Genomic DNA, 26,836 nt, shown 5'->3' on the forward strand with positions numbered 1-26,836 from the left:
TATGTTCTCTGTTTGAACTTGATCAATCCTGATTTTAACATTCCAGACTAGAAAAAGATCAAAAAGTGTGCTACCTGCCAGATATCACACAGCATAGAGAGACTTAAATATGTGCTGAATCTGATCGGTTTCGGTATCGAATTGGTTTTGATGATGGCTGATTGGTATCGGATCTGGATTAGGTTTAGATGTGCTGTCCCACCTGGAAGTGGGGTGTTATTATGCTAAATTTATACACAACTCAAGCCGTTGAGTACAGAAACGTACAGAAAATACACTGTAAAACATGGCAATGAATACAGAGCTAAAACGGTGTGTAAATCCTGCATGATAAATAGTGAACGGAAATAGAATTCACTACAATGTGTTCTATAAACATTATTGATGACTTAATGGCTGGTTTTTGATATTATGTTAATTTTAATTGATATATCTATAGTGTCTCTACCAGGCGATTAAACACTGTGGTGGTAACACAATGTTTTGTAACATGGAGAGGAAAACAGATCTCAGATATCGGTGGTGCTTGCTTGTGCAACTTCACGCATGCAATAAAGAGATGGATAATCTGACTCTGATTATAAACCACTTGAACCCCAGCATAAACCAAAACAAGCTCACAATGCGTCGCAGTGCACTGTGAGCTCATAGCCCTAGCCTGAAGTGTTTTAGTGTTCTCCATCTGCAGCCCTTATGCCTACACACATTTTCAGATTACAAATATACAAGTGCTCACCCCAGGGCCAGGGATGTTACAAATCACTTTGTAACTCCATCTTTAACATTTCTGTGAGGGCTGATCCTTCTGATTTTAACTCCCCTTAAAGTTCACCATCCTTTTCACATTTATACATTTGATATAGTGGACTTCTAGTTAACATTTAAACTGTCACCTTGTTTTTCTGCTGTTCGACTCCCAGTCATTCGACAAACAAGGCTTTCACACAGGAACACCCCCGCCCTTTAGCCTGCCTTCAGCCCTGGGGGGAACAGGCCCCCTGAACCCTGGTGGTGCCCCTGGCTATGCTCCAGCCCCCTTCCTCCACATCCTGCCCCACCAGCAGCCGCACTCCCAGCTGCTGCACCACCATCTTGCACAGGACGGACAGGTATGGCCAAAGCTCTCAAAGTTGGGGAATTGCATCACAAAAATGTTTGAGCTTAAAAAAAAACCTTGAGCAAACAAATACCCTGAATCTGTGTTATTTTGGAGTCTCTTGTATATACAGTAGTAGTGCATGATCATCCAAATGCATTTTGTGTGATCAATAGAAAATGTTCCAGATTTTGGCTATGACCCAATGTGAATGAATATTAAACATTAAATTGTGTACATCACTCCATTGACTTAAGTGAAATATAATAAGGGGACATTATGCTTGTCACTACAGACCTAGCCTCTTTTCTCCCCACCCACCTAGTTTACTCACTGGGCTTTCTGTGCTTATCCATAGGGTGGTCCTGGTCAGCGCAACCAGTCCAACAGTATGCAGCAGAAGACACAAGGCAGCAAGCCCAACTATAGCTCCCCCTACTGGGCCAATTGAGGAATGCACACTTCACCCACCCTTAAAAAGCTGTCTGAGTGCTGTGTGTGAAGTTAAACAAAAAGAGAACACACACTACCCTAATGATGAACAACCCCAGCCTCCACCTCCCCCACCTCCTTGCCTCCACAAGTCCTCATACTTTTTTTGGGTTCTCTCCCCCCCCCCCCCCCCCCCCCCTTTTCAAAATTGGTTGTACATGTAAGATATTTATGTATGTATTTATATATATACTGTATATGTAATAGTAGAACATAAATGTGGTTGCTGCATTTTATTTTTGAAGGACATTTTTTGTTTACTTTTTTCAAAACTGCAGGAAAATATGTTACATTACAAATGGAAAGAACTTCAATGATGAGAAATTATCCGAAACTCCCCTGGAAGAAACCAGAAAAGAAAGGGAGAGAGCTATAGCACTGACTGCATAAGAGGACATTTCAGATGGGAGGGGGGGGGGGTTTACAATATTTACTTGTGACTGACCAGGCTTGTCCCGCAGACATCGTTTAATTTTAAAACTGTAGCTGTAGTTCTCCTACCATGTTTCCCCTCACTCTCCTGTAGCTGTAGTTCTCCTACCCAGTTTCCCTCACTCTCCTGCCCCTTTTCTGTTTTCTGGATGAGCGGAGGGCCTATTTCTCAACCTTGTCCCTGTGTCACCCCCCCTTTCAAAGACACACGTTGACCATTCAAATTTTATATTTTAATTTAATTTTAACCCTCATTTCCCTGGAAATAAAAGTTCTAAGCAGTTGGAAATGTGACTGATGTAAGCCTCTTTGTATGGTATTTTTGAGTATATATCATCCTATATACAGCTTTAATGTTTGTTTTTAGTTCAATGTTTGTTTAAAAAACTCCATTGACGATGAAGGGAAAATGTACGTCATATTGTCTCTTTATTGTTAATGGCATTTAATGTTTTTACATCACCTAATCAACATGAGTTAGACTTTAATATAGTAGCACCCCTCACTTCACGAGGGTGTGATTTTTGTGATGGTGTTAAATCAAGGTTCCCACAAATTATGCAGAATATAATCTCAAAACATTTAACAAAAATTGGAGGACAATTTATTTTAACAGATTATTTAGATTATCTGACATAACCATATCTTCATACAGAAGCCACCACACTGACCACCTGCTACTTGGCATGTTATAGAACAGGTCTGATCTTGGGCTGTGTAAAAGCACCACAGACTAGGATTCCCAGTTGAGTTAATGTATTCTGTCCAATAATGGACAAACGGTGTGATAACTGGACTTGTGTTTGGACCATGTATTTACATAAATGAAGATACTCGAGACCCTCATGTTAGTTAGGGGGGCAGCAATTAATGAGTCGAGTTGCATCGTTATGAGAACTTTGAACTGGGAAGACTAATGGGTGCATCATTCCCTTGAAGGCAACCAGCATTCTGGCAATATTTCTTAAAGTGACTGAACACTAGACCACAATTAATTCGTATAGTGGCAAGTTGAAGCCTTACTAACCATGTTACACTGGTGGTCGTTGGCCAGTGTGTCGACACTGCTATATTAATTGGTCAGATTCTTGACTGGAAACCTCTGTTGCACCTTCCCCCAATGTAAATAAAGCAAAACTTAAATTAATAAACGTTTTTTATCAACCAAACAACCTGGCAAAACTAAGCTGGAGCATGTAAGATTTAAGTGAAGTATGAATTGCACTGCTCTAGTAACTGGAGCTCATGCAAACCTTGGTTGATTTTATCATTGTCTCAAGGTTTTCATGGTTGTATTCACAACTTGGAATACATCACTAGTGTTTATCCTGAGCTTTAATTGTAGTGATATTGGCCTAAAGATGTGGTCCAAGGCTTGTAGTACAAGGTTTGATTTTAAGTAAGCAAGTTGGGTGCCAGATTGCCTTCTCTTTTGAAAACAAGTTGCTACATTGTCATACTGTCCAAGGAAATACATTTTCTTTTCAGTGAAGTGAGGCCTAGTCTGGGCCAGGATCTGGCAGAGACTTTTCTGGGCATTCTCTAATGGGTGAACATTTGGTGAAAATAGATCTACAAGCTTGCAATGTGTTGCAAGCTTGTAGATATGATATTTTCTGACAAGAGATTTGATGTGTTGGGGGAAAAAGACAGGGCCCCCAGGTATACAGACATTTAAGTGGTTAAAGTATATTTTTATATTGTAGCCTTCAGATATATATTGTATAGAGCACGTATAGGCAACCTTTGGCACCGGTGACGAAGGAGGAAACTTAAAAATAAATGTAGTCAAAGTCCCTCACATTTGTATGTAAATTACATCCTGCACATAATTTTACATTAAAACTAGCGTTTGGGAGATGGGTGGGTTATTGCTCATAGTCTAATGATCATAATAATGTGACAGAACATATTTAAAAAGAAGGGAGAAGGTCTTTGGCATCTCTTTGAGACTTTTGAAAGTTCATGTAGCTCTTCCATTGTGTCTGTGCACATGAATCTGAGCCTTGTCTTGTGTGTTCAAAACACAATCCAAAACTGAGTGTAATCATATTAGTGACCTCCAGGTGGTGTGCTGAAACCATCATTCTCAGAGGAACTAATACAACTATACAAGGCTTTGTATTTATTTATTAACAGCAACTCTGTATATTATTGCCTCCATACAACTCAAATAAGTATGAAATTGATTGGTTGATTTGGGGTGACAAAGGAAATCATTTTTGTTGAACGACCTACTATGCTGTGTCCCAACACTGAGACGTCTAAATGTTAAGACTATGAGCTATAGAACCGTGCATGACCCTGGTATGTGACCGAGGAAGAGACTATGAGCTATAGAACAGTGCATGACCCTGGTATGTGACCGAGAAAGAGCGAGGGAACAGCGACTAGGGAGAATCGATGAGTGACAGGTGGTATTGTGGCCTGCGTGCAGGAGCCTACAGCAACAAGGTCAAGGGTCAAAGTGAAGTTGAAAGGTCAAATCTGGCTCTCTTGAAGCCCACCCAGCAACAGAGAGGGTGAGAGATATGGAGAAGTATAGGGGAGGTCACATAGGGAACAGATAAGTGAGAGAAAATAGAGGGAAAGGTGGTGTTAATGGCAGAACAGAGATGTGAAAAGAAAAGTGAGCACAATCATTCGTGCTGACCAGCTATGCTGTAAAATTCTTTGTTTACAGGTCAATTTGGTTAAAATTGTCCTTTATTTTGCTCTGTGTCTTGAACTTTGTATAAGTTCAATGTTTATGTAAAACGAATTGCCTTGTTTAAATGCGCTATAAATAAACTTGCCTTGCCTTAAATGTGTATGCTATCTGTTACAAAAGGATACATTAACACTGAGGATTGTACTGTATTATTGACAAAATACTTATAATAAATAAATATAGTCCTACTGTATAAAACAAAAAGATCAAGCTCCTACCTTACAGGTGTAAGGCTGACCAAAAGAAAATAAAGACAATAAAACTATGAATAAAGTGATACAGGCTTGGCAAAGAAATAAAATCCAAGAAAGTTAAGATGTAAAGACTGCCCACAGATCAGGTATTAAGTTCTGATGTGTTTTAGAATGAAGGTTCACAATGTCTTTAGTCTGCCAAGTTGTTCAAGAAGACAAACACTGATCACAGCAATACTGTTCTTTGAATTTGTGGTATCTCATTACCGGTATCTGAGAATTTATCCTTTGAGTAGCAGTTGAATGTTGAATTTGTGGGCAGGGCACCTGTTTTATTCCATCACTCTGCCCTGACCCAGGCAACTCTTCCATCATGTTTTGCTGATAGTGTGTAAATGGTGAGTAGGAAAAGTGGACTTTGGCCTTGATTGTTTGTCATACAGTGACAATATTGCATACTTTTTGAGTCTTTCTTTTTGTTCTTAATTTGTCCTTGAATGCCTTTTATTCCTTATAGCCTATCCCACTTAATTGAAATGTACACATAAGCTTTCCTTGTTTTTGTCTGCAAATAGTCTTAGACTTCGGGCAACAGTTTCACCTACTTTAAGGCAGACATGGCAGGTGAAATCATCATTTTTCAATTTTGAGATTTTGTTCTATTTCTCTTCTTAAACATGTTTTCTTTCAAACTAATGCAAAATAAACATTCAAAATACACATTTAGATGTTTATTTTAGCCAGTGACAGCTCGTTTTGCTGGGTAAAAATCCACCCTCTCTATTTTCATGATTGGTTGCTGCAGGAAATTACCATATTTAGTTCAAACCACAGTCAGCTCAGGTCCACCTTTCCAATGATATATCATATATCATTGGAAAGGTGTATCATATATGGCGTGATATATGTTGTTGCCAAGTACTTTATGAGACATTTTGTCTCAAAATAGAGGCTAAAAAATAAAACGTTTTTGAATTTTACAATAGGCCTACTTGTAAATCTTTAAAGGCCGTTTTGTCAAAATGAGTTTTCCTCATACCTGGGACAAATAAGCATCTCCACTTCAGTTGCACTCACATAGCCTACACCAAACGTCTTATATTCTGCAAAAATGTACAGAAGGGGTTGTTTGTTGATATATCATTCATAGCCTGATTTTCATCACAATTTATTCCTAAAAACACATTTGTCTGTTGACAGTATTTTCTGATAATTAGAGATATCTAAATCCCCAATGTAATTTCCATTGTCTCTAATATGTCAAGAAAATTAAACAATAAATATGAACCTGGCTTTATCCGATCTTCAGATTTATCATCCCAAAATGTATGCAAATTAGGGCATATATAATGCATAATTTGCATATTTAAACATATAATTTTGCTATTCACCTGTAGAAGTGTCTCACCCAACACCTTAAGTGGTTGATTTTCATTCGAATCCGCTATTAAGTAAAAGAAAGTTAAAACTATGAAGATAATGAGCATTCCACTGCATGAGCCAGCCAGAGGACATTATTGTCCCTCCCACTAAAAATGTTTTTTCCGAAGGTTACCAAAATCAGACCAAGGACGGATTCTTAACTATGTTTTATTTTGCCAAATTGCATTTCAGTGTGTAGGCTATAGGGCAGGCTAAGGGCACGTTCGGAAATAGCGCAAAAGTGAACTTGCACTGTAGCCTACATCATGCAAACTAATTGGCAAGTGCGCTCCGGTGCGGTATTTCCGAACTTACCCCATAACCCATATATATGTCAACAAGTACGGTACCGTATGATGAGTTTTCACATGGTTGTTGTTCCTAAATGAGCCCTATTATTTCATTGAAGAGGGGAAGGAATGTACGCAGGAATGCCCGAGTGTTTGTTGACACTTTGTGACTGCTCCGTTCTTGGATCAGTTGAATGTTGACAAAGACGTTCTGTTGGGGTTCATTCGGTTCACGGTGTCTGTCATGCAGATCATGCAGAGTCTAGGGTACGTGAAATTTTGGGTCCCCCAGCAGCGATGCTGCCCCCTGCGCTGAATGGTGTGTGTGTGTGTGTGTGTGTGTGTGTGTGTGTGTGTGTGTGCGCGCGCGCGCGCGCGTCACGGTGCGTGCATGTGTGTGTGTTGGGGGCCAACTCGTGAGCTCGTGAGCTGAGTACTTGATTTCGACACTCAAATCAATTTCTTCTATGTTTCGTTCATCCCTTTCAAAACTCCTTTAAATTACAAGCCCGTCCATCGCTCTGAATGGGGAACGGTCACAGAGTATTTTATTCCCTTTCATCTCATTTTGGAGGACCGTGAGATATTCTTGTTCCCGGGCTTGTTGTGAGATTTGACAGCGGGGTCTATTCACGGAGAAATTGGCCGCAATTAGTGCAATTATGCTGATTCGCGCTTGTGTCCCATGCAGAACAGTTTTCGCTTGTGCACATAATGCGCTGGGTTCCTCCGGGAAACCGCTAGAAAACAAAAACCCATCAATCAACAAAAGCATGAATGAAAGGCTTGACAATTACGTCATGGCAGATAGATTCGATAATGACAGCATTTAGCCTACTGCCTCTGATTGTGTTGGAATGCGGGGCATTCCAATGGCAGGTGGCACTGCAGGTTAGGCTATTTCCATAGAGTTATAATATAGGCTATTTCATACATAGCCAGATAGCCTATGTGTAGGCCTATGTAAAGAGTGCTGCCTATATGTTGCACATAGCAGTTAAAACTGCTTAAAGTCCTTCATAAGATTTTTAAGGTGGACCCATGTCGATTTGAAATTGGGCTGGATTACTGCCATAAATAGAGAATTATCAAATAAAACAGACAATATATAATATTATAATAATAATTGGATGGAAATTAGCTTTTGTGATTTTGGGGGATGAACAATTACCTCAAGAAAAGAGATACCCTAACCCCAGGCACCTATATAGGCTCATAAGTAGCCTGTGATGCGTCATTCTTTGAGAGGGTTATCTAATAGTCCAATAAACAGGCTGTAACCTTAAAATCATGGATTCACAAGATCTGGCATTTATTGATTGCCCATATTTATCCCAAATTTAATGGTCATGTGATATGACCAGCAAAGACATACATGAAAGCAAATACGACCTGTTACATCACGAATCAGATTCGATCATATCAGTCCACAGATCGGGGCGCCCCTTGAAGCACAGGCCAGAGGTTTGTCTGTCCTGGAGAATTCTGACGTGTCTCTACTTTTCCAGACACTATATAGGAATCTTTTCTTGTCACTCAGTGACCTTGCATGAGCTCGGGTGCACACTCTTAAAGTAATGGTAACTGCTTACCTTAAAGGGTCTACTTTCCCCCATCGGTTCGAGTCCTGTTCCTGATGGTCTTTAGGCCTAGGCTACTCTACTGCATGTCTTTATCTAGCTCTGGTCCATAGCTCTAATGTCTTTGCATTAGAGCTATACTGTATATGCTATACTCTTAACTTCCTGCGCTCGCATGAAATGCATGCAGACCATCCTCTCGACTGTAGCGAAAATGAAAAGAACCTTTTTACTACTCACCAATACAAAGACGGCTTGTGTGATTACAAAGCTTACTTTCTGCGGTGGACGCACTCTGAGCCCACTACACATATAAAATGCACCTTTTGGCTAGAAAGGGATTTTTTTCTTGTCTATGGGGTTCTGTTGGCAATATCGGTAGAGGGCGCAGTGGAGTAACTAAAAGTATTTTTCTTCCGGTGAAAACAAATCCTTCTTCTTCCTCTTCCCTTTCTTTATAATGGAAAATAATGATACATGGGAATGATGCACAAAAATGAATTTCACCCACTTCTTTACTTCTGTAAACCTGTGATCATGTGACAATAAAGCTGCCAGCAACCGACATCACACACCGCTGACGGTGGTGCCCCTGTGGAAAGGGTTAATAATATAAAGTTACTGGAGGGACAATCTGACCTCTATCATCAACGGCCATCATTAAGAAGGCCCAGCTGAGGTTACACAGTCTCCAGAGGCTCAAAAAGGCAGGCCTCCCTAGTTCCTACTCCTCTCCTCACCACCTTAGGGGCACCATTGAGTCCATCCTATAACTATACATTATACATGTCCTGTTTCGGCAGCATATGGGGACCTCCATCACCGATGGACCAGGCCAGGCCAGAACGAGCAGGATGTGAAACAGCTTCTTACCGAGTGCAGTGAGGACTGTGAATAAACTGCACTCTATAGTATATGCCCATATGGTCGCATGCATACCAGTATTATGGGATCAAGTGACTTCAAATTGGGAATGCGCAGAGGAAAGGACTTTTCTGACATAATGGTCAACCTGGAATTTCATATATGGTTATGGTTGACATGTAGCTCCAAGGCCCCCAGAGCGGCCAACATTCAAGCCGCCAATACTCTACTGGCCAAAGCTGGAACTGCAGGGCGTTCTGGGACGTTCATGGAGGTGGACGGACGTTCAGTGATGTCATAACGCAAAAGTGTGTTAAAAGGGACCTCAAAGTTGAGACAGCTGTCAACTTCTCCTCGAGCCAACCATACTGTATATAAAGGTATACTTCAGCAGTCTTCCGGATGCTTCAATCGCCACTGAACAACTTTCATTGAAATGAATAGTCCTCCCTCTAATTTATATATAATAACTCTATGGTAGTCCTAGAGTATATGGATTATTATATGATTTGTTTGAGTCTGATGTCATGACACAGTTTACATAACACCATATTGGGTGAAGCTGCATGTGAACTCAATATGGTTATGTTTGAGTTTGAGTCATAGTAAACTCTATGGTTGCGTTATGTCTGAGTACGAGTCATATAGCGACGGAACCGAGATGGTTGACTGACCGAATGCATTATGTTGCGTTCACACCGGGCAGATTAAATGATGAAATTCATTGTCAATGGAAGCCAGCGACATGACGGGCCCTGTGCGAGACTATTCTGTTGCTTCCGTAAAAAAACGTATTCATGGTCACCAATTTCAATGTGATGCAACACAAGATCCCAGCTTGTGTTTTTGGTCGTGTAAGATGACAACTGAATTTATGTGATTTGCTTGTCTACATATAACATACATTTTCCTTTCATTGTCACTGGCATTTAATGTTTGTGTTGCCACAAATTTACGTCATATTTCAGGCACATACAGTATATGACATAAATTCTCCTTTCAATGTCAATGGCAAATGTGAGACGTGACTGGACGAAATTCAGTCACATGGGTGCGCAAATGCAAAAAGGGTCGTTCTTTTTTTTGCCCATGATTTTGCAACCCATTTTTTCACCCAGTGTTAATGTAATCCTGGGCGCTACACTCCAATCTGGGGGGGGTCAGTGAATTATAGAAATCTTGATTATAGTGTTACGCGCATGTGAATCACATGTGCATGGGGCCTTTTTATTATAGTGTTACATGCATGCGAATCACATGTGCATGGGGCCTTTTTATTATAGTGTTACATGCATGTGAATCACATGTGCATGGGGCCTTTTTATTATAGTGTTACATGCATGTGAATCACATGTGCATGGGACCTTTGATTTGGTGTGGCGCCAGGGCCCTCGGATGGCTTGATTCGGCACTGCATGTAGCTGCTCCAAATCAACTCACAACACGTCTTTGCATCGTTCATCTGCCTGTGTGAACGGACCATTACCCGTTAAGATGAAAATCCATAGCATTCCAGACATGCATTCACACCAGTAGCAGGCAGAAATAATCATGATTCTTTTCTTCCTGCTGCTGTTGCTCTCTGAAACCCAGTGAGCAACAGCAGCAACAAGAACATGGTTGTGGTTAGTGAAATATATGAAAATGATTCCTATTTGGTTTAATTTTCACAGATTTCACTGCACGGTTTAACCACAACTCTGTTCAGTAGGGTTGGATTTTGAGAGGCTTATTGAGGGGCACTATAGCCCCCCCAACGCATGGCTTTTGAAGATTACGTCATATGGCAGCCAAGTCTATGGACTTTTAATGTTTGTTTAGGGCAGCAGTAAAACAAACATTAAATAAATACGGCTGTGTTTTACCGAGGCTAAACAAACATTGACGACGTGAGGTTGGTGAATCCTGCACATATGCCGCTTAACTGTCGGAACTGTCGGTTCGTGGGGGAAACAGCTCCACCAGAGAGCTCCAGACTTCCCTCTCCAGAGCAACATTAGTAACTTCATTAGCAACTTTCTACACTGAGTCTCACTCACGTGACTGAACTTCTCACCCTATCTCTGCATCAGGCCCAGTTAGTTAGTTACTGCGAGAGTGAGGTATAGCCAACACCAACTCGGGACTAGCTAAGATGTCGCACTGCAGTGCATCTACATAGGTGGTGTGCTTCTTTCCCCGCCTGATTTTGCCCTAGGTTGGCTCCCATAAAGTTAATTTATTTGCCTCAAGTTCTGGGTGCCTGATGCAGTGCCACGCCATGCAGGCTCATCCTTTTCTCTCTGACTGTGACCAGTGGTTGGTCCCCATAGTCCATCATTCTTCCATCAGGCCAAAAGCAACTGTACATGGTCGTCTGGAAGTTGTTATTGTCATATGGCAGGTAAGACAGGAAGACTGGTGAGGTAACTGGGCAAGGCATGACCTCTACCGGGCTAGATGTGTCTACCTCGTATGGTAGGTCAGCCTGGAGGACTGGCCACACTACCGGCCTAGCCGTGGCCTTGGCCGTGTACAGGACACAGATAGAACCGTCCTCCTCGCCAATGCGATAGCAGACTTCGTATGGGTCAACCCACAGAGTCAGCTCCAGAGGTAACAGACTGGACAGCTGTTTAATGGTAAGTCCACTTTGATTGGTTGCCTGGGCCAAGATAGGGTCCATAGGGCCTCTCTGGTTGATACGTATGCACCGGTAGGCGGATCCCTTTAGCGGTCTGTCAGGGTACCAGTGGGGCTGGTAGTGGGTGCTCATTGAGTCCTGGAGACATTCCTGGAACACCTGGCGCTGATACTCATCAAGACCTTTCATTTTCAAAAGTGACACTATGAAGGACGCTGCAGTAGTCACTTCATCAACCATCTCGGTTCTGGAACTGTGTACTTGGTTCATATTGTCCAAAATAAGTTAGCAATAATGAATTCAGGTGGAGCCGATGAAATTCAACAACTCTCTTCAAACTTTATTTTAGATTAAGTTAAGATGCGACGTTGCATTGCGATTGGCTGAGACGCATCCTCCTCCTTTATACAATTGCGAAAGTGTGTCGTCTTGCGTTTGAGCTTTGCATAACGTTTTTGCCACATGAGCCAATATAAGTGGGAACCGTTAGCCATTTTTCTATGTTAATGATGTTTTGAAGATTTAGAACACTTTCCTGGGGGTCTTTATGTGTGTAATATGTGGTTTTAGATAGCATGTGAGCCCAGTGTCTCTGATGTCATGGACACTGGGCTCACTTACTTCCTGGACTACATATTGTCTCAGTAAGACAGCCCTCCCCCTATCCACAAGGAGGAGCAGTGCACCAAAGCATTATGGAAATTGTAGCAGGAAGGAAGTGAGCCCAGTGTCCATGACATCAGAGACACTGAGCTCACTGCTAAAATCTAAACTATCTAAAACCACATATTACACACATAAAGATCCCCAGGAAAGTGTTCCACAGTTCTAAATCCTCTAAACATCATTAGACTTATTAGTATTTTGGTGGCGTCACTCAGCCAATCAGATTGTGTATTCTTGGTGGTGTCGTTCGGCCAATCAGAGCGCAAGTTGGCAGCTTGCTGCGTATGTCAGTCGCCCCCTCTGCCTATTGGATTGACTCCGTATGTTGCTGGTGTTGCTCGGCCAATCCAATCAGGGATTGGCTGATGACGTAACTATGTATGTTCATGTAAAAATGGTGGTTCCTGATTGGCCGAGGGGACCACCAAAAATTCACAATCCCTGATTGGCTGAGGCAGTCACCGACATACACAATCTGCAATTTACGGTCACAATAATATATATACATGTGTAATGTGTATTATAGCCTGCCCTACGGTAGGCTACTACTCACTCACTCTCTCTCTCTCTCTCTCTCTCTCTCTATATATATATATATATATATGGCTTGAATTAAGTGGGGTTAGGTGGAGAAATTGAATTAAATCGATGTCTCAAAATATAACGGTATCCACATTACTTTCTGGAGTCAGCAGTACTCCAACAGGTGTGTCTTTAAGACCCAGCGGAGCTCGGAGGGAAACCCCGCGGGTTTAGTTGTTTCTACTCTCCCGTCTCCCGAGTGTCGCTAGTTATTTGGGGGGAGGCGCTGTAGCCATTTCGCCACATGAAAGCCCTATGAGCGAACAACCAACATCCGAGTTGTTCTGGAGAACAGAAATCAGCTTTGGGCTCCGCGCGGCGCACACAGACTTCCTCCTCCACCGTGGAAAGAACACAAACTATCTAATGCACAACACGCGTGGATAGCAGAGCCGCGAGGAACGTGTGGACGCGGAGCTTTTTCAGGCATTCTTCTTTTCGGGCTCTGTTCCTTCCCCCCTCTTTTTCTCCCCTTTTTGCGTGTATGTGGAGGTTGAGCGGACAGTCGGGCTTCTATGAGAATCTTTCTCGTTTGAGAAAGAAGTGAAGTTTGGTTGTTTGCCTTGCCTGGGCTAAGGAGGAGACGCGGGAGAAGAGTCGGGTGAAAAGTGGGGGAAGATGGTCCTGAACGCCGCTTTGAGACGGAGCTTGCTGTGCGTCCTGGCGATCTATCTGGGGGTTGCGTCCCCGCCGTGCGACGCTCGGACTTACCTCAACCACTGGGCTGTGAGGATACCCGGGGGATCTGACCTCGCCGACCGGATAGCGGAAAAATATGGCTATAGGAATATGGGACAGGTAGGATGCCTGCGGCTTAAATCAAAGTTGTGTGTGTGTGTGTGTGTGTTGTCTAGTTTGTGTAATCACAGAACAACAAAAAAGCTTAAAATGGCACTTGTTTATATTGGTAATTCATTATCAGAAACAAACTGACATTACGACGGAGGTTCAAACGTCAAGGTTAGAGCCTCTGTCAGAGCCCACCCCTTGGATCTCACAGACAGAACCAGTCACACAGTGCCCTCTCTCTAAATGATATACATTGATTCCTCTTAACTCAGCGGCTTCTGAGGCCTCGTTCACTAACACGCATGCATTGCATACAGGCTGCCATGAACCAAGAGAAAGATTGGGAGAGAAAAGAGAACAATGAGACTGATTGGAAGCCGATGGCACAACAGGTGCCCCACAGCGGAACATGTCAGTTTGCGGGACATGCAGAAAAAGCATCGGCTTTAATACGGTTAAACCAATTTAATGCATTTGGTCCCTTGACAGTATTTTTGTGTCATGTCATGCTGCTAGTGTGGGGTTTGTTTGAGTTTGAGACCAAAATAATTTCGTTTGCCCACTTGCCCAGTCACCAATTTTTAACATTCAAAGTATTTGTCTTGTGATAAATGTTTTCTATTGTAGCTTGAGGAAACCCTTATCCTATATACGCTGCCTGGTGTGTTCCAGCTTTGCTTCTTATTATTGAGGAGCCTATGTCCAGCTTTTAGTGTGTGTGTGCGCAAACACAAACTTTGTCCTTGCACAGACATTACATGCCATTGACAATGAATGGACAATTTTGAGTGTTCGAGTAAACACAAACATTGCAAAACACAAACATTGGAGACGAAAGTGAGGACGCAAATTCTGATTGGCCGGAATGAGATGATCTATGCTGTACGATTATAAGAGCGCCCCTCACTTCACACGGGTGTGATTATTCTAATAGGCTACTGTTCGATTGTAATAATTATAAAGAGGAGTCCTTTATTTTCTAGGTCTGTATGCCTGTATGATGTGCCTGTCATAAAAAAAATGACAAAGTGATTCTGATTATTCTGATTCTACAGTAGTTTTAACGACTGTAGCCTACCAAGTGAGGAGGGGAGCTGAGATATTTTGTTAAACGTAAATAAAAATACATGCATGCATACATACATACACAAAAATGCAGTAATGCATATTGTCACTTTCACCCAAATGCAATATGCATGGGCCCAGTAAAAAACAATGCATAGGAGATAGCACTACTTGCAAACACAAGTTTAATAATAAAGCTTGTACTTGTTATTGTTATGACACATGTTATGTGTGGAATGAATGTCAGACGTTTTATTCTCTATCTCTAACTACAGGGGGATTCACGATTTCACGTTGTCTCTTATCAACATCATAATTGAAATATTATGATGAGCCCCCCCCCCCCAACACACACAAACACAAACTCTCTACACATGGTGACCGAACCGAAATAGGCTGGTAGTTAAAGACCACACTTGCTTTGCTTTCTTGACTCTCTCAACATGAAGACAGCATGGAATAGAAGGGGGCATTCTGACAGGTTGTTGTGGGGTAGCCTAGTCAACAGCTATTGAACCCCCCTCCTCTCTCCAACCCACCCACACAGTATACTCCCCAGAGAGTAGGCCCTAATGGCCCTATTTACCCCCTTTCATTTACGGGAACTAATAGTAGTGCCCCTCAACCCCCCATTTGTAGCCACCTTAGGAATTCACCAAGAAGTGTAGTTTGCCCCCCGCCCCCAACCTCCACCCTTCGCCCTCATTTACATCTCAATAAGGAGTGTTCATTGGACTTTGACACCCCATAGACAAGAGGATTGCTTTGCTTCCTGAATTTGGGGTCAGCTGTGCAGGGTGATAACAGCACACTCTAGTCTGCTAATGTGAGCCTTGACCTCACCTCCCCACCCCTACAACCACCCTGCTTCCCACAGTAGTGATGAGGGCCCGTCCAGTACGGATGGTTGACTGATACGGAACATATCTTTTAACTGGCCCATGTACTCTAAACTAGGGTCGGTGACGGTGTGTGTCACAATGGTTACCAGTTGTGTGGTTGGTATTCGTAACATAACTTGATTTACATAATAGGAGATTTTAACATTCACCAACCATGTACCAACCACTATAATTTAAATAGTTGAAAATGATTACCAATGCATTGTGAATATATATATATATATATTGTTTTGGCTTTGTCCAAGTTGGTTTGTGTTTCTATTTACATTGCCTAATAATACATAGCCTATTAATTTATCATGATTAAACATCATTACTGAAAGAATCAAAGAAAAGGGAAGACACCAGGCAAGAAACTCTGCAACAGTGCTAAGACACAGCAACCTCTGGAGTCACAAATGGGTTACCAATTTAAGTGTGATATGATTTGATTTCCTTGAGTTTCGATTATTGGCCTGTAAAAAGGCTTTGATGCAAAACTGCAGATTTTAATTTATAACATCTTATAACCTAATCATGATCATATCTCTTATAAGCAGATGCATTGGGAGAGGGGTTGTGGAAGTAGGAGAGGTGGCTGGACGGATGAATAAAGAAAGTTGGCACGAGTTGAGAGAGGCCACGTCTATTACACATCTATTTCATGTCTATTACATGTGGCCCCTACCCAGAGTAAGACCTCAAACTGATTCTGGATCAGCTGATGAGGTCCCTAAGAGACCTCGGCTCATCAGGGACCTCTTTTCGTTATGTGGAGCCTTCGCTTGAGTTTATCTTTAGGGCATTGATAGCACACAGAGCCTCAATATTGCACCGTATGATTTGCACTATAAACCTGGAAATGGGGTGAAATACGTTGGAAAAGTTATGGAAAGGTTTTGAAAATTAATTATTAAAAATGTTTGAGAACCCTGACTGTATATCGACACATACCGGCTGAATACGTGGATTTCCTAGTGTTTGTATTGGAGAATTTCCAAAACCATAACCACATTTCTATATGGAGAATTGGAGATACACATTCAAAATGTATTTTTCCCCTGAGCACATTCCTGAGTAATGGATTGAATCTGTACTTTGTATCGGACAATGCTTAAAATGTATAACTGGCAGTTTTTGTATTGGCAGTGGTATGATTGTTATATAGAGTAACCTTAGGTATACTCAGAGTTATGATATATCCATCACATACCGTATATGTATATCACAGATTATAATGCTGTTGACTAACAAGTAATGAGAGCATATCTGTAGTGTGGACTTTTGATTTAGTGAAGCTGTTACTATAGCTGTAAAAACCAAAGTGCATGTTCGTAGCATTTGGGACAGTTTTAAAAATATATATTTTTTGGGGTTTTCTGCCTTTATTTGGATTGCACAAGTGAAGATTGACAGGAAATGGGCAGTGACACGCAGCAAAGGCCGTCGAGTCGGGAATCAAACCCGCGACTGACTGTCAGGCTGCTTGTCTGCTTCAGAGCCTATATGTGGTATGCTCCTTAACCACTAGGCCATCAAAGCCCGTCTTTAAATCCAACTGTATTTGGGTGTTTTCGATCATGGCTCGTTATTCTCTGCTGGTTTAAAATATAGTGGTGGCTACCACTGGATTCTTTCTTTTTTTAAAGATTTGTTTTAGGCTTTTATTGATAGTATCAAGTGAAGACTGACAGGAAAGAGGAAGAGAGAGAAGGGGAGAGACATGACAATGCATCACACAGGCTTACTGAAATCAACTGGTGCCCTTACTGCTTTTTCATCAATTCTTTGCATGTGACCTATATTCCTACACTATCTATGTATTATAGTTCATATGCCTGCCTATCTAAAGTTAGTCAAGAAAATAATACATTTCACTATATTGAGTACTTAATATTTAAATAATATTCTTTTGACTATTGAGACTGAGGGCTGTATTTTGCGTGTCTTAAGTACAAGGTCTTAGGTAATTACCTAACTTGAGTAAACTAAAGACCTGGAGGCGTGATCAATGCCATTTGGCTATTCTGATTGGCCAAAGAGCATTGATCACGCCTCCAGGTCTTTAGTTTACTCAAGTTAGGTAATAAGACCTGGTACTTAAGACACGCAAAATACAGCCCTGAGAGAGGAAAGGTGGACAGAGAGCAGTGGAATCACATTCAAGCAAACAGTCTGGGTGGCCTGGAGTTGAACGGGCGATACACTCAGGAGAAATCCAGACAAAAACACATGTACCCATGAATCAACCTATAATCCTGTCCTGTTGGCCTTGCATTGTTTCATAGATACCCCCTGTTCTCCATTTCCTCCAACCCTCCCACAGTAAAATGCAGTTGGAATGGAGCTAGTTGTTGTCTGAATTCTAATTTGGGTATTTTAGTAGCTCCAAACTTAATTTTTTCACGAATCGTACTCACATACAGAGCCCAGGCAAGGCCCAGTTAGCAAACACGCACGCATGTCAAAATATGATATTGATTTCAATACATTTAAAAATGTTGAGTCTGTGGACAATTCTATATTAATCTGGGATTCCGTGACGTGAATAAATGTGGGAACCACTGGTTTAAACAACATTAGGAAGCAAGCCCAAATAAGCAACTATTGTACACGTAACAAGCCCAAATATCCCCACAACCAGCAACTACCAATAATTCTGTTTACAAGCGACTTTACAGAACAACAAGCCAAAGGTCGCTTATAATAAGCAGACATGGCAACAGTGAAACACACACAAGAGTCCCAGTACATTCCCACCAAAACAGGTGAATAGAGGTTATGCACGTGACATTATCATACCTGGAAGTTATGTGGGAACACCTACTGAGTGTCAAAAACTACTTTCTGGACAGAAATTCACTTTGTCACTCGATCTGCCATTCACTTTATGCATGCGCATACCCTCTATAGGAGATCACTCTACCGTTGCATATAGAAAAAGCTGAGTTTGATTTGACAGGGGAGGTTGGGGTTGCACACTGGCCGTTCAGGCCAGGGCACTCCATGCAAGTGCCTTCCGCACTTTGAGATCTAGCTTGAAATTCAGTACACATTATTATCTCTTGTCTTCAAATCATGAATGCAGTGCTTGATTGCCGTGAGTGTCACCAGCAGGATGAATTTTGCAAAACACGTTTGCTATTTACTTACTTTTGTCCAAACATCACACAAATCAGTACACATTATCTCCATAGTCATGTCATCAAGACGGACCGACTTTACATATTTCATCTTGATTTTCCAAGATATATGTATATTTCTTATATATTTTTTTATGGAGTACAGAATTCTGACAGTTAATGGTGGAGCGAGAGATGGGGAATGACACACAGCAAAGGTTATCAGGATCGGGATTCGAACCCACTACACTGTCAGGCTGGATTAGCAGCAGCCTAGGTACCCGGACTTCTAGGCCAGCCGTCCGTGAGACATGGCCAAAGCATTTCAGGGGCTATGCAAACTTGCAAGCAACAGATAGAAGGTGAAAAGGTTTGTACATAGTTCAACATCACTTTGAATGCATTAGAGAGAAATGGGTGTGACGGTTGCTAGAGAAAATTTGGATTGTGGATATGTGGCTTTGAATACCATGTCTTAAACTTTGGCCACAGAGACATATTGGCAGGGAATCGTGTCCCCATAATAGCAGTTTAGATGCAGACTAAATTGATTTGACAGTGAGAGGAAGCATGCTGTGTTGCAGACCAACACTGAGGCCTCTTTTAGACGGCGACCATCTCCAGATAAAATGGCAAAGTCCCGTTGCGTTCTCATTTTTTATTGACCCTTTACACGAGAACGCACACTTTATGAAAACGCTATAATGTCGCTAGGTGGTAACGGGCTGCCAAATAGACCAGTCACAAGAAGAAGAACCATGTAGCCCCCCTTCACGCAACCGGTTTTGCTTCCAGAACACAATGTGGTTGTGGCCGTCGCTCGCTGCCTGCTTTCTACTAACGCAATACGCATAGAAGTGACAGACAGGCTGACAGAGCATGCAGGCAGAACGCGCCATGGGATGGTTCTATATTTTATAATACATTAGGATAAACACTGCTGCCGCCTATCACAATTAAGGCATTTTATTTACATCATGGTTTTACATTCACCATCGCCGATGAGCAGCGCTTTGTAGGCGAGGAGGGAGGCTTGTTCAGGAACATATGCGCTGTGAGCCAACGTGAGCCATGATGCCATATGTTTTGCGGATTCACCGTTTTGCCTGTTTACACGGAGAAGGGATAAAACGGCGTTCTCAAAGATTTCCACTCTGGGAAGTGGTTTCCCTTTGTTGCGTTTTCAGCTCCTGAAAACACCGTTCTCTTGGAGACACCATCGTTTGCTGGGACACCAGCAAACGATACTTTATTTTGCCGTTTTCTATGAACACCGTTCTTGTCTAAAAAACACCTGAGACTCATCCAGGCCAGGGTGGCGTCTGCCTAAGATGGGGCACATTATGTTAATGTGTTCATTGTGTTGAGTCCTCCATGTCTTGATCATGTAAGACTATCTCTAGTTTGTGGATGCTGTGTGTGGTGATGCTTTACATCAGGGGTTTTCAACTGGTGGTCCCTAACATAGGACATAGGAAACATAGGAAAGTGAAGTCTTTTACATTTATTGTCTCCACCAGCAAAACCATATTAGACTAGGGATGGGTCTGATTAATCGATAATCGTTAATTGGACCCGAAATCGATTATTAAAATGAATAATCGATAATCGTTTTTTCTTTATTTTTATGAAAATCTGTTGGAAAGGCAATATTGTCATCCAAACAGGACAGGGCTATAGGCCTACCAAAGTGTGCCTGGGTTGTGTCTGTGTAGCTGCATGACTGATGAGAGGAGTGTGAGTGACTGAGTAAGTGAGTGTGAGTGGAGATTGATTCCAATCAAGATACAGGTTTGGAGGATTTAGCAGGTGTTGGGAATTGACCTAATCAGGCCTAGGCTGGGGTTGCTATGGTGATCAATTGGCTCAACACTGGTCCAGGGACCACCAGTGGTCCTTGAGGGGGTTCCAGGTGGTCCTCATCCAAAAGATGGAGTTAGTAACAAAATGGACCCTTTAACTCGCAAGAGTTAAAAGTATTGTTAATCATCTACATCAGGGGTTCCCAAACTTTTTTTGGTTTAGGTACCCCTTGGGGGGAAGATTTTTTTATTTGTAGGGTTCATAAAAATAAATACAAATCTCCCCCCCCCCCCCCAAGGGGTACCTAAGCCAAAAAAGTCTTCTTAATTCTCATGTTAAGGTTTGAGAGATGTGTAAACCCTCGCTCTTCCTCTTTTATGGAATTCATTTCGATGAGTCATAAACAGTTGGGGTGTGTGTGTGTGTGTGTGTGTGTGTGTGTGTGTGTGTGTGTGTGTGTGTGTGTGTTGGGGCCTGTGCTATGGCAGGGAGGCTTTGCCATGGATCAGTGATGTACCACTGGACCCTTTGCAACCATAGTGGATTGGTCACCTGATCAATTGTGTGAATTATTAAAACTAATCACCATTCCGCAGCTTGCTGTCTGTCTGCCAGTGTATCTTATATTTCCCTAATCTCTTAGCTACTCAAAAACTGTCTGTCCTTTTGTCTGAGTTACATCATGGCAAGGTAACTACACAACACAGGGTGTTCTTACCCTTTAAAACATAATTACATGAATTCTGTTGATGTATTATGTATTATGTACAAATGTACATAAAAATAATAACACACACACACACACACACACACACACACACTTAAATGAACATTCATGGTTTTAATGTGAAAGTAAGTGTGAGGATGTGTCTTCAAGTATGGAAACACAACAGAGTTTCTATGTGTTGCAGATTGGGGACCTGAAAGACCACTACCACTTCTTCCACAGTAGAACAATCAAGAGGTCTACTCTGTCCAGCCGTGGTCGTCATAGTTTCATCTCCATGGAGCCTAAGGTAAGTTAAAGTTTACAGTTGTGTTTGGGTGGGGAAACGAGCTCCTTGTGCATCACCACCACACAAGAAGACAAATCATTTGAGATTGGCATCAAGGCCTTGGAGGATTATTCGGAATAAGCTGGTATGTAGGCCCATATTTCATAAAACCTCATAACCACATTCCTTCATAGGAAAGGGTGAATATAGGTTTGTCTACGCTCGTGAATTTCCACAGACGAGACCTATTGTTTCCCCCTAGTCTTCTTGCTTTTTACTGTGTCCAGATCATAACCCTGATTTATTGATTGATTCCTTCAAAATAGAAGCTCTGGGGTGCCGGGAAGACATGGCCGCTTTTACTCTGTAAAGCGCCTTGACGTGTGGGCACGTCGGGTGGACTGAACCAGTCAATAACACTTAGAGACGTACAAATATACACTTCTATATAGCCAAAAACAGGAGGTAAAAAGGGGGAAAAACATATACAGTGAGGGGGAAAAGGGGTGGGTGGGGGATTCAGATTTTACGGGTGTCAGTTTCGAATTGCAGCCGTCTGTAGGTGCCATTTGAGAGCGGTTTTGATGGAGTCAAGGGATTTGCATGTCTTAATGACTGTTGGTAGGGCGTTCCACATTTTGGTGGCATAGGAGCGAAGTTAATTTAGTCCCTTGTTTGTGCCGAATCTGGGTTGCACATGGTTTGTTGAACTCCCTCTGGTGTTGTGGGTGTGGACTTCGTTGACATTAACATTCAGCGCCGGGATTTCTTTCAAAACAAACAGCTCGGGGTGCCGCGCATATATGGCCGCTTTTACTCTGGACAAAAACCGGGAGAAATATTTTTGCTTGCTTACCTAGCTATCATTACGATAAAGTCGCTGAATAATCCCTCACGTTCATATTTTGAACGAGAGGCATGTTGAAGTCAGGAATGAAGAGCTTAGTATATCCATCTGGTCAAAACCACGGAGAGCTCCCTAGATTAGGAGATACGAGGCATTCTTTCTGAGCCGTATAGAGAGAAGTGATCAGAATATTTTTCTCTCGTTTGATATCAATGAATATCCAACCGACGGATTGCTAGGACGTGTACACACGTCCTAGCAATCCGTCGGTTGGATTAGTTATGACATTTCCACACGTCCTACGGTCTAAATGGGTTAAGGAAGTATTTAGACAGGTACAGTTTTCTTTTCTTGGTGGTGTAGCGAATCTTGTGGACCAGACCCATTGCAAGATGCTGTACTTTGTCGTCACCCTAAGCCATTCCAGCCTGTCAAAATGGGAAGGGGGGAGGTGGGTTCGAGGAGTGATGCCAAGTAGTAACCTGACCAGTTTGTTTTGGGAAGTCTGGCGCCTTGTTTTAAGGGCCTTTTGAGGTGATGTGGTACCAGGAGGTGCATGCATAGTCGAAGAAACCTTGCATTAGGGCTCCTGTTAGGGTCTTCAAGGTGTTTTTGTTGAACACTGTGGACCAGGCCTCTTCATGGAGCCCATCAGTGTGACCGTGGATCCGGAGCCCACCCTGTCTATCTCTCTTCTATTCTTTCTTCAACGCGCCTTTGTTTTGTTGAGTATCAAAAACATTCTTTCTATTTACGCTAAAGACGAGAGGCTTTCATGCGAGCCCCAGAAGTCGATAGTAACATAGCTCTAAATGCAACGCATTAGAGCTATGGACCAGAGCTATATTTGATCAAAAGAGAATGGATTCAGTTTTTCCCAGGTGTAAAGATAGTTTGTTTATTATCAGCGAGCCAGGTGCAGATTCTACCGAGCTCAGAGTTGAGGGCCTTTTCAACCTGCAGTTTGTTCCTGTCTGAGACCAGCAGTGCTGACTCTGCTGAGTCATCTGTGAACAGGAACAAGTTGCAGTCACAAGCTGATGTTATGTCGTTTACATATATTAGGAACAGTAAAGGCCCTAGTTGCTTCCTTGTGGAACGCCACAGCTCACTGGGAGGGGGTGGTTCACCTCCACCATCTGTTCTCTTCACTCCAGGTAGGATTTCATCCAGCTCCCTGATGTGCAATTGCTTTTAGCTTGTTAACCAGTATGGAGTGGTTCATAGTGTCAAAAGCTTTTTGGAGGTCCAGAATGTATGAATAGTGATAAGTGAAGCCCGTTCTTCACAGACTGTGAATGTTAGGTCAGACAGTGTTTGTCCTGAGGTAAACCTTCCCTCCATCCTATCGCCTCACATCACCGCATGAGGTCATCAAAACCCACCTGCATTATTGATGGAGCTGGAACCTCACACCGCATCTCCTAGTGACTGATCTTGTTTGATGCATACAGGACAAACACTGGGGCACCGACTCTAGTGTGACTCTTTGAAATGAATGGACTGAAAGGGCAGGTATGAACATTACTGCATGGCCAAGTTAGATGGCATGGAATAAAAAACAAATACAATGACTAACTACAACATACTAGTCCCTGCAGCAGGTCAAAAAAAGCTTGTCACTAGATGCCACCTTAGAAAGAACACCGATCCCGCTGGATCCACTCCCAGATCCTTACTCTTAATTGTAAACTGCACCAAACCCATGCCTAAACGTAACCCTTCACTAAATTGAATAAATTAAACCCTTACTGTTAATTATCATGGGACCTCTGTCCTATCTATGGTGGCCAGCTAGTGACACCTTCTGCTAGCAGTGATCACTCACTACTTGGACATCAACACAGATGATTATATTGGTACCATGATTTCTACTGTTATGTGTGCTGTGTATTTAGACTGTGGCCTGGCTTTTTGAGGTGCGCTAGCCCCTCCTATGTCCAGCTTTTAGTGTGTGTGTGTGTGCACAGACTTTGTCCTACACAAACATTAAATTCCAATTGACAATGAATGGACAATTTTACGTCATAGTGTAAACACCAACATTGCATAACATAATCATTGATATGTTGTATTATATAGGACTGTCTTATATGGTACAGGTAAGAAGTCAGCGATGATGTACGATGATAAGAGTGCCCCATACTTCACACAGGTGTGATTATTTATAACGGTAAACCAACAAATATCCATTAGCGCGCACACAAATTATTTTTAGGGTCCAAAGAATTGATGTGCTTGGAAAGTCAAAATGGATTAAATACAATTCCGAAAATAGTTTCTTAATTCTCATGTTAAAGTTTGAGAGATGTGTAAACCCTCTCTCATTTCTATTCAGTATTTTAGCTGTGACGTGAGCGCCCCCTCCTGAGATACTTCCGGGTCCTACTTTTGTGTCGCTTTTGTGTCCCCATGGAGTTATACTGTGACGCTCCGTCGGACTAAATCTGAGACGAAAACAACCACGAAAGTCTCATTTTACCGCTTTCCTTGCAACAACAAAGCTGCGCTGCTCTCCCAAATCTGGCTGTGACAGGCCGTCTGCCCCACATGGAATACTATCGCCATTTTATTTTATTGTGTCAGCTAAATCCTCATTAATGCAAACTTACTAAGCCTGCACACATTCTAAATATGCCCCCGAAATATTTTACCGAGCAAATGGACTGTTGCCACCTTCAATAATAATGATAATAGTTTTAATTGTCTCCACATAATATATTTTTATTATCATGGACACTTGTACAAAACATTAATAATTCTACTCGAGTTGGAAGCATTAAGACCCATTTTAACCCTCAATGGCTTCCTTTCTGAAAAATAACGTCATTGTAAAAAGATTCATGCGTTTAGATATTCTATTTACAATGGGATGCGGACGGGAGCTGGTGCCACTTGGACCCGGATGTAACGTAGCACTACAAAATGACGTCGGACTTAAATACTGAATGAGTCATAAACGTGTGTGTGTGTGTGTGTGTGTGTGTGTGTATGTGTGTCTGTCTGTGTCTCTGTGTGTGTTATTGACATGGCCTCATCTTGATTAATGACTTGTTTCATTTGTTGTTTAGCGGAGTGTATAGAGGACTGAGGTAGATGGGTTCCTAAATTAAATTAAGTTAATAAACTTAAGTGTGAAATGCTTGATGCTTTCTTTGGTCTTTTCTTAAATATTTTTGAGTGGTGCAACCACTCCAAGGAACAGCAATGTCCGTGTTGTTCGCCTATGTATGTGACGTTAATGAGCATGAGTATGTCTATTAGTACCAGTAGGGGCGCTGTTGTGCCAGAAACAGAGAGAGAGATAGTGCTGTACTGTTGCCTGCTAATGAGAGCGAGAGAGAGAGAGAGAGAGAGAGAGAGAGATACACCAATCTACGTTGGTGTATTTGTCCCCTGTTAAGAAAGGCATGTGTGAAGAATGCATTCCAAGAATCCAGGATGTTATGAGTGTATATATACATGCATGCATTTGAATGTGTTGTGTGACTGCTTGAGGAATGAAGATAAATTAATTGATGTTTTGCTTGCATGTTTATAAGCTCATGCTGATTGTGGAAGGAAAGAATGTGAGGAGCTGACAAAAGTGGAAGTGAGGAGGAGGAAAAGGCAGAAGGGAAGGAACAGATACGAGTACTTGTCATTGACCCCTTGCCCTTGCACTTGAAACCCACCATGTGCACAAGCACACAGATGCTGATTTTCTTCTGCTCCTAATGAATGCAGCCGTTCTCACTGCCCGTGCACTTGCACTCCAGTCGTGCATGTGAAGGTCTCCCGCGCACATTCTCATTGGAATGCATTGACCAGACGTCCTGCTATGGCCAGATTCGGCAAGAGCAGTTGCACACAATCCTACGTGCACAATAAAGCGCGTGAGCGATGTTTTGGTGGGTTCCCAGCGATGCGATGTTTTCCTTTTCCCCTCCTGCACTGCTGACTTCTGTTTGTGCGCTCTCCATTTGTTCTGTCTACCTGCTGTTTTAACTTTTCATCACCATCCTCCTGTCTCTCATCAGTGTTCTTTGTAGTTGCCTTTCTCACTGTTTTTTTTTTTTGTTTCTCTCATGCTACACCCTCCTCTCTCTGTTCTCAGACCGACAGTGCGGCATGGTAGGCCTGTGTTTTGGTGCCAGCTGGCATAAGGGACGCGAGAGAGAACGGGGGAGGGGGGGGGGTGGTAGAGGAGAGTGGTGCGGGTCAAAAAGAACTGAGGAAAGAAAGGGAGAAGAGCTGAAGGAAGCGGAAAGACAAGACTACAAAATTGTACTCCTCGGTGCACAGCTCTCTGCCAGGTCTGGTTGCCTACCCAGGGCAGTGTCAGTGCAGCTGCCGGGACACTCCAAAGAGACCCCTCACCATGCAATTCTAATTTGGATATTG

General features: G+C 42.3%; 2 protein-coding genes across 7 annotated transcripts in view; both read left to right on the plus strand.

Annotated features, from left to right (window-relative positions):
- Positions 1-2,314, plus strand: part of LOC308317433 (ubiquitin-associated protein 2-like) — a 34,693-nt gene extending 32,379 nt beyond the window's left edge. For all 5 annotated transcript variants that reach the window (XM_080766421.1, XM_080766425.1, XM_080766423.1 and 2 more), the window contains 2 exons: positions 921-1,109; positions 1,455-2,314. In XM_080766421.1, the coding sequence (XP_080622547.1) occupies positions 921-1,109; positions 1,455-1,547 (282 nt within the window). In that variant the 3' untranslated portion in view covers positions 1,548-2,314. The remainder of the gene's footprint in view (positions 1-920; positions 1,110-1,454) is intronic.
- A 10,865-nt stretch (positions 2,315-13,179) lies between these two features.
- pcsk5b (proprotein convertase subtilisin/kexin type 5b) overlaps positions 13,180-26,836 on the plus strand; it is a 73,442-nt gene continuing 59,785 nt past the window's right edge. For both annotated transcript variants that reach the window (XM_080766562.1, XM_080766563.1), the window contains exons 1-2: positions 13,180-13,749; positions 21,523-21,627. In XM_080766562.1, the coding sequence (XP_080622688.1) occupies positions 13,570-13,749; positions 21,523-21,627 (285 nt within the window). In that variant the 5' untranslated portion in view covers positions 13,180-13,569. The remainder of the gene's footprint in view (positions 13,750-21,522; positions 21,628-26,836) is intronic.

Source organism: Protomyctophum bolini, assembly GCF_963924005.1.
Source record: "Protomyctophum bolini genome assembly, chromosome: 6".
Classification (NCBI taxonomy): domain Eukaryota; kingdom Metazoa; phylum Chordata; class Actinopteri; order Myctophiformes; family Myctophidae; genus Protomyctophum; species Protomyctophum bolini.